Source organism: Nasonia vitripennis, assembly GCF_009193385.2.
Source record: "Nasonia vitripennis strain AsymCx chromosome 2 unlocalized genomic scaffold, Nvit_psr_1.1 chr2_random0011, whole genome shotgun sequence".
Taxonomy (NCBI): Eukaryota; Metazoa; Arthropoda; class Insecta; order Hymenoptera; family Pteromalidae; genus Nasonia; species Nasonia vitripennis.
Genome location: NW_022279618.1, coordinates 1 through 9,561, shown reverse-complemented (window position 1 = coordinate 9,561; position 9,561 = coordinate 1). Strand labels below are relative to the sequence as shown.

At 29.4% G+C, this 9,561-nt stretch overlaps 1 protein-coding gene across 1 annotated transcript; it reads left to right on the top strand.

Moving 5' to 3' along the window:
* The first annotated feature begins 4,075 nt into the window (after positions 1 to 4,075).
* LOC116416593 lies at positions 4,076 to 8,199 on the top strand. Its single transcript, XM_031925537.1, has 3 exons — positions 4,076 to 4,349; positions 7,116 to 7,199; positions 7,689 to 8,199. Exons 1-3 carry the CDS (start codon positions 4,248 to 4,250, stop codon positions 7,914 to 7,916), a joined length of 414 nt encoding a protein of 137 aa, XP_031781397.1. The 5' UTR covers positions 4,076 to 4,247; the 3' UTR covers positions 7,917 to 8,199.
* Positions 8,200 to 9,561: the final 1,362 nt, after the last annotated feature.

Below are 9,561 nucleotides of genomic sequence, written 5' to 3'. Positions count from 1 at the left end.
AATAAGATTTTTTCTCGACTTTGAGACTAACTTTTAAGACCATTTTTTGCATTAGAACTTGATAAAATGTGATAACATCGATTTAAGTCGATAAAATTCTATACGAAAAATCACACTTAAAAGCTATAGACTCAATCTTCTTAAACTTCCATCTATTTCTATTGAATTTTTTCATATAGAATTTTATCGACTTATATCGATGTTATCGCCTTTTATAAAGTACTAATGCGAAAAATGGTATTAAAAGTTAGTCTCAAGTCGATAAAAAATCTTATTGATTTCTATCAACTTCTATTAACTTTGTTAGCAGGGTACACATTTATACTAAGGAAATTCTTTAATTTAAAATTCGATTTAAAAACCATTAATTTCTGTCTAAAAGTAATAACATTATTAAACATGCTAACATTCAATTGTATAAATTCTCATGTTTATTTACATTTACAGACGTTAAGAAGTTTTTAAAATAATTATAAGCCTTTGAATAGAAATTTTGATTACCCTAAACTAAGGTTTTCACACATTTCTGATATGCGCCTTTTTTTTATTACACCTTCATCGGTAGATTTATCATCATCATTTGCATCATCGAGACAAAGCTGCTTTCTTGTTTGTAATAAAATGCTCTTTTTGTACTTTTGGATAACATTACTGGAGTTAATAATATTTCCTTTACTTGTAGCAAGTTTACTCGATTGCTATAAATATAATATACAGTTTATTTAAACAATCATTTTATACAAAATAACTACAATATTATATATTGCCTTTCATAGCATAAATATTTTATGTAATATATCACGTAAAATCGCTTGGGCGCTAACCTCAGCAGCAGGCCTTTTTCATTTTTTTTACCTGTACAAGCAAGCGTTTTTTATATTTTTTTTTAAAAATGGACATTTTGGTTATAATAGTTTATGACACGCCGTGGCCTAAACCTCGATTTAGGTCACGCACGTGCAAAAATGCACTCAATAAATCTCGGTTTATTCACGTTATTTCATAAAATATCGTACGATACTCGCTTCGCTCGGGCGATATTGTCCCCACGAGGGTGAAACTACTCTACCACACTACTTTGCTTGTGCGGGAACGATCCACTTTGCGCACTCGTATCGTAATATTAGTATATCGCAAAGTGAGATATCGCGTGAGTAAACGCGTGAGTAATCACGTGAGTGACGGGGTGTGTGTGGGGGGGGGGGGGTGTAAATGTAGGAAATTGACAGCGACAATAGTTTGATAGCGATAAAAACACGCAGCAAAGGCCCACACACACACACATATATATGAAATTATTATTAAAAAATATAGTTATATTAGTAAAATTCGGGAAATTTTTTTTCTAATTTTGACAATTAAAGCCGATTTAATGGCCATTTTTTGATTTAAAAAAAAAAAATATTTTTTCATTTTTTTTAAATATATAATTTATTTAATAAATATGTTAATAATGGTTCTACAACAGCTTATAATTTTCTATTTTCTCCCGCAAGATTTTCAAGATTGACCATTTCATTGAATTGTTATGATAAAAAAGGTGCTAATTTTAAATAGAATCACATTTTCAAAAATAAATAGTCCAAGGTTTTGAAAAAAATCATGACAGTAAAGAATAATAAAAACCGAAAATCAAAAAAAAAAATTGGTTGGGTTATCTATGTCGTACAGCAATTTTCAGTGATTAATTTTTAAAATATCGACTTTTCCTATTAGCACCAAACGTATTTTAGATCATAGATAATAAATATATGTACTTGTTTTTTTTGGTTATTATAGCCATAAATAACATTAACATAAATACATACATCTTATAGTTCAAATTTCAAACATGAACTTAACGACGCCGAACATACTGTACACAAAAATACCCTACATGAACTTATTTTCGTACACGGAATAATTCTACAAAGATATTTTCTATATAAGAATTCCCTACACACATTTTTGGTTATTTTTACTCCACTGCAAAATTCTACACAAGCGTATAACCTATTGTTATACCATTGTTACAATAATAGGTTATACGCTTCTGTAGAGTTTTGCAAGGCAATAAAAATAACCATAAACGTGTGTAGGGAATTCTTATGTAGAAAATATCTATGTATAATTTTTCCGTGTAGGAGAATAAATTTTTGTAGGGTATTTTTGTGTACAGTATGTTCAGTGTCAACTTAACATTATCGTTACAATTACCCATTAATAAAAACATGAGAAGAATACAAAAACTTCAAAATTGACAAGCTTGGACCTATGTAACTCGATTAGCAATAATCTATCCTACAGAGAACCACCAATATACGCATGTGTTTAAACATAATAAAAAGTAATAATATAACTAGCAGGGTCAGCCGCTCCTAACGTCACTCCATTTATGTAAGGTATAAATATTTATAGCTTTAAGGAAAATTTGAAAAAAATTATATTATAATAATAACTACAAAGATATAAAAGGTTAGGCGAGTTTTTTTTTCTGTGTATGTTAATATCACAATGTGATAATAGTACACAGATAGCAGCACGTGCCAGCAACTTTGTACGTTAAAATACTACTAACATTACAAATATTACAAATATTACTAATTTTGTATGTTAAAATTTTCTAGAATGTTTTAATATAGTTTTTCATTAGAAATATATTTTAGTATCAGAGCAGACTAAACGTTCGGAAGGCTGTGCCGGTTATATTTATTTAAATATTTTGCTCTTGTTTATCAATAAAATCTGAGCATGCGTAACAATATGTATAAATAGTGTGAAAAATTGGTTTTACTTCAAATTAGATGCGATATAGACAAAATAACGTCAACTGTATGTATAAGTAACTAAAAAATTTTAATTAAAATCAAATTAGATGCGATATAGACAAAATAACGTCAACTGTATGTATAAGTAACTAAAAAATTTTAACTTTTTGTGATAAAAACTTGTGCCTATGTTGACTTTATGTGTTTTAATTGAGGGGCACTGTTCACTTTCGTGTTCTGTGAGACGGGTCTGAAATTGTTACCCTTGTCAATGCTGTTGTTAAACACAAGGTTTTAAAAAGAAGATTTAAAAGAGATACGAATTAAAAAATTTTCCTGTAGACGATGTTTATGTATCAAGATGACTACTAAATGTTAAGTAATTGAGAAAAGATGTGGAAACCGAGAGGCTTCACGGCCCATGGGTACGTTAAGCCCTTTTATATAATAGAGGATTATAAAAATAATAACAATAATAAAGACTTACGGATATTTGTACTTCCTCCTCGACCGTACTTTCAGTTGATTCACAGCTTGTATCAATTTTTTTCTTTAATCGAAATCTTTTTTGCCTTTTATTAGCTGCTTCTAATGTCTTATCTTCAGATTCTGTAAGAAGATAAGTAGATATATAAGAAATTAAAATAGAATTAAATATATAAGTAGTTGCAATAAGGAATATGTATATGGGTCATTTGCAAAAAAATAAGATTTTTTTGGAGCCATAATTTGACTCAGAAGTATCCATTTTTTTGCAAATGACACATATCTTAAAATATACTAACCTCCTAGACTGATAATATGAGCTTTGTAAAATGAGCAACATTTATCTTCAATGTTACAGTTGCTTCCACACGACCTCCAATAAACTTGATAGACGTGACTCTCATCAAAATCTTGTGCATTAGATGGAGATATATGTTCTTTTTCCTTTTTAGATTTGTAGATAACATCAACTGGTTTACAATACCTTTTGTTTGGATCATCTTTTGTGATAATACATGCGTATTTTATTTTAGCCATCACTAAACTATTATTACGTAGTTTTTTTAAAACAGTAAAAATATATAATAATTTATATAAAATACTACTTCGTATAGTTTGCACATCACAAAAGATAAGTGATAACGCACACATGTATATATATATATATATATATACATCGTCGATCAAAGCAGAAAGATTATATAGACCATAGACTATAAACAATAGAGGGGATACCTCTTTTCTATTTTAAGCAACGAGAAGACGCGAAACGAGACAACTAACAAGGGAACGGAACGGACTGTAGATCTATACATGTTGATGTATATATACAAAAGTGAAAAGTTTAACTTTCTCTCTCTGTGAGTCGAATACACTGTCGCCGTAAGCGTCCTTCCTCCATGTAGTATATGCTCTAAGGTGTCAACACGCATGTAATCTATATGTATGCATATTATTTACTTAGATAATAATTGAAATAAATAGATTATTTTAAATAGTGATAAATAGTGCATAATGAAGAGGTATAAGCAATATTTATTTGATGGAGATCCAGCTATTATACCGCGTACAGCTGAACGCCATAATCTTGATCTGAATACATCAGATACTGAAGTGGTAAACAAAATTATATATTCTTAAAAGTAATGTTTTAATAGTATACATAATTTTGCAACTTTTAAAAATAATGATATTAAGAAGGCCTATTTATTTTTTTTTAAAACTTATTGACAAAATTTATGGATTTATCTAATTACAAAATTAAACATTTAATTTATATTTATACTATACATTGAAAAATTCATTGTTTGTTATTAATAATATTATTGCAGTTGAATACTAATATTACAATATTGAACGCACGTTTCTCAATTTTTGTGTACAGACTTGATCATTTCAGAATAATGTATGTACACAATTTATTAATTTGATGATAATTATTATTTAAAATCAGACAATGTACTGTAGTATAATTTTGTATGTTATATTTGCTTTTATTTCTATAAAAACTTATATTTATTTAAATATAAAGTGTAGTGTCCATCTACCTATCTGTCTTTGTTCGGTGCGTCATATTAAACTGTGTGGTATTTACAACTGATTAATAAAATTAATAGACATTATTCATATCACCATCATTATAGTCGAAATGTCTTGTTTAACATTTAACTAAACCTAATATGAACCTACTAGGACATTCATTGTGATTTATCGAGTACATTAGATTTCAAAATTTGCTTGGCATCGGTGTTTGGTCAAAATCTGAAATCAGCTAATGAAAATGATTACATGATAAATTTTATTTTAACTTATTTTTTAGCTTTTGGCATTTCCGAAAAGAGTACAGATCAATAACTTTTTATTTTATAGTTCAGAAGCTATTGGAAAAATTCAAAAGAATCTTAACCATTGGGTCGTACTTTTTAATTTTAAAAGATAAGAATTTTCTAATAGCATCTGATCTATATCTATACCAAGCAAGATTTAAAATTTGTATCTAGTGTGCTCGACAAGTCACGATGAATGAATTCTAATGGTTTCATTGTAATTTAAGTTTTGTTAAACAAGATATAATATTTTGCACTATTATCATGCTAATTTAAATAATATCTATTAATTTGTTTAACCAAATAACATGAAATAAATTTTGATGACTTAATTGCTTTAGTTAAGTGGAATGAAGTTCAGTGTACGCGATCACAAAAACTTTGTGAAGATTGAGAAGTAGGGCTGTTTTGAATAAAGCAAATTAGATTATTTATGAAATTGAATTAATTTATTAACTGGCATTATGATTAAATGTAGTTTATCGAGTTGTAAGCAAATCAATATGTGTGTGCCATCCTAACCTCCTAACCTCAAATTAGCCTGCCTCTACCTCTATAAGATAGTACATATCTTATATTCAGCTGATTATGAGCTCATAATTAGCTGATAATGTGCCAAAACGGCAGCTGATAATCAGGTGATAATTAGCTTAATATCCATAATTTTATTTAAACAAAAATTTTTTTTAATTTTGTAAAATAAAAAATTTTAAGCTCACAGTCAGAGTTTTGGTGTTATCATACGGATAGTAACACCTAAATAGGTCCTCATTATGTCAATTTTAGGGATTTTAATTATTTTATAAAGAACTTCAAATAAAAAAAAGAGGATCCAAATTTTTTGATAATAGCCCTGTTGGAAAAAGTTAATAGAAGTCGATAAGATGTCTTATCGACTTGAAAAGTGAATCTTAATGATAATTTTTGCATTAGGGCTTGATAAAATGCGATATAAGTCAATATAGGCCGATATAGGTAAATATTGTATTGTATATAGATATTGTAAAAAATTACAATTGATATCGATAATATTCAAGATGATCTTGAGTCTATTGATTTCAATTGTAATTTTTCGCATAGAGTTTTCATCGGCCTGTATCGATCTATATCGGCCTATATCGACTTATATCGCATTTTATCAAGCCCTAATGCAAAAAATGGCATTAAGATTCACTATTCAAGTCGATAAAAAATCTTATCGACTTGAATGGTGAATCTTATCGATTTCTATCGATTTCAATCGGCTTTTTCCAGCAGGAAGGGAACAGACATGATTTTTAAAATGTATTCTGAAATAAAGTTAAAGTTAAACTTATACAAAAGTAGTAAGAAATCACGTGATTGTATCGATAAATTACTCACGTGAATACTCACTTGAGTACTCACGTGAGTATTTACGTAAGTATATAATCATGTGGCTACTCACGCGAGTAATCACTGGAGTACTCATGTGAGTATCCACGTGAGTAATCACAGGAGCACCCATGTGAGTACTCACGTAACTACTCACGTGAATTACTAAAAAAATTATTCGTCGCAAAATTCATGTTTACAATTTTTCCCTTCCCTGCTAAAAATAGTCAATAGGGGTCGATTAAATTTTAATCGAATTTGAAGCTGAATCTTAATCACATTTTGTATTAGAACTCTATTAAAATCGATAGAATCGATAGGAATCAATAAAACTCTATACGAAAAATGACTATTAAAGTTAATAAACGCGAATCGTTGGTATTAACTATCGACTTTAATTGTTGCTTTTCGTATTAAATTTTATCGACTCCTATCAATTCTATCGATTTTAATCGAGTTCTAATACAAAAAGTGTGATTAAGATTCAGCTTAAAATTCGATTAAAAATTTAATCGATCCCTATTGACTATTTTTAGCAGGGTTATCATACAAAATAAAATGGCAATAAATATGCTTTACACTTTTAATGCTCACTCACTCAGTCACGATAATAAGTACCTTGAATTATGAAGAGTTGCAATAATGTATACTTATTAATTTTTTTTATTACTAACAAAATTAATCAATTATGTATTGAAAGTAGCAGGTAGAGACAGAAGAAAATGATTTAATGGATATAGAGCAGGATACTTTTATCAATACTGATGCTCAGTCTACAGTTATAGAGGTTAGTATTTGTTTATGTTCTAGAGCAAACTGTTTTTAAAAACATTTACAAATTGAATTCAGATCATTAAAATTGTCAAAAAGTTTAGTCACGCGATTAATCACGCAACTAATCATACATAAATTAGGCATCCTACTTCTAAATTTTTCGTTTTTAAAAATTTTGTATAATACAAAATTATTGTAAGTAAATCACGTGAATAGTCGCGCGATTAATTGCGTGATTAATTGCGTGATTAATTGCGTGATTGGCTGCATCATTAATCAAGTGACTGATCTCGTGAATAATTCTCAATTATATAATCACGTGATTAACCATATGATCAATTGATTACTAATATCGCGTCATTTATCACGTGATAAGTCACGTGTTTATCACGTGATTTTTTTCAGTAGGGCAATTTGTACGAAGTAGAAAACGAATTTTGTAAAATGCAGTTTGCTATATACTTATCGTTCTAATAAATTTTTAACACGTCATATTCTTTAGGATATTAATGTAGAAAATATCTATGATGGAGACGTAGAAGATACAACGTACGGCACAACTGAATGGAATTGGAGAATCGAACTATCTAAAATAATTCTGAACAATGAATTGAATAATATATATGGCAAGATCGGTAATTTGAAGGAGTTTATTGAGCATAAAGCTTTTTTTGAAAAAATTTCAACAACAATGAACAAAAGTAGAGGAGAAATTTTTTTAATGATTTGAAATTTAGTATTTCTAATGAGTTATCTTTCTCTGGCTTGATAAATTTATTCAAGCTCATTAATAGTATGTTTGAGACTCCTATATTACCAGATTCGCGACATATTATTGATAAACTTGTCAATCCGAAAGAGGGTGTGGAATATCACGTTGTTTGTCAGGAATGTTCAGTATATTTAGGAAAATTGGAGATATACCATCTAGTAGTATTTGTAATGTCTGCAATTCTACAATTAATCTTAAGAATAATACCGATTCAACCTTTTTTACCTTAATAAACCCGGCACAACAATTTCGGATCTTATAGTAATCATGAGGATTATTTTTTATTATGTAACGAATCAAAGAGTGCATAAGCAAGGGCATATTAGTGATGTTTATGATGGTAAAAATATACTGAGTTCGTTAAATCGTTACCAAATGAAGAGAAGATAATTATGTTACTGCAGTATTTAATACTGACGGAGCCCCGAAATTTAAGTGCTCTCAGTATTCTATTTGGCCACTGTATCTGATGATCAACGAACTACCGAAAGAAATTAGAACAAATAAACTAGTAGTATGCGGATTACTGTTTACTAATAAAAAACCAAACATGACAGTATTTTTAGATAAATTTGTAGATCTTGTTAATAAATGTCGAGTTCCTATTAAAATAAAAAATGAACAACGAACTCTGAAAATTTATGTACAGACATGTTGTGTTGATGCTGTTGCCCGAGCTCCCGTTCAAGGCTTAACTCAGTACAATGGTAAATATGGATGTAATTGGTGCTTACATCCCGGAGAATATCATGGAATTATGAAATATCCATTAATGAATGCACCAATAGAACTTCGAATCACAATGATACTGTGTCTCTCATGTTAGAAGCGGTTCCGGGGAAACCCCCGGTTTCGGGAGTAAAGAACCTTCACCTCTTATTAACCTACCGAAATTCGACATCATTGAAGGATTACTCCCGATTATATGGCATATGGCATTAGAAGTGTTGCAAAGCAATTACTTCTTATCATTTGGACGTTTTGAGCGACGATGTTATTAAAGCTCTTGATAACAAAATGAACATGATAACTATTCCTCAGCAAGCTTCTCGTATTGTAGAAGATTAATTGTCGAAAAGATTGGAAGGCCCGGGAATGGGAAATTTCGTCTTGTACTATAGTATTGTTATTTTTCCATCTATCTTGAGCAGAAAAGCTATGCAGCACTGGTTACTATTTTGAAGCCTATATTATTATTGAAAGATAATTTCATATTGACGAATTAAATAAAGCTGACGAAATGTACATCAATTTGTAGTTGAAGTCCAAGATATACAATGTGAAAGCCATGACATATAATGTACATATTTTGTTACATGCAAGCAAAAGTGTATTGAATTGGGGACCTCTGTGGACGAATTCCACGTTTAGCTTCGAATCGGCTAATCAGCACCTCTTAAAAAGCTATTAGTGTGCTAAAGGTGTATCGCATCAAGTTGCAAGGTTCATAAACGTCTGCCACAGTTGTTCCGTAGTAGAAGAAAAAGTTATTTCATCAAGCTGACGATGATGTTGTAAAATATTGTAATGATATTCTATTAAGAAATGTCCAAAATGTTCATTTATCTAATAGTACATATTATATTTTAATCGATATAAGCAG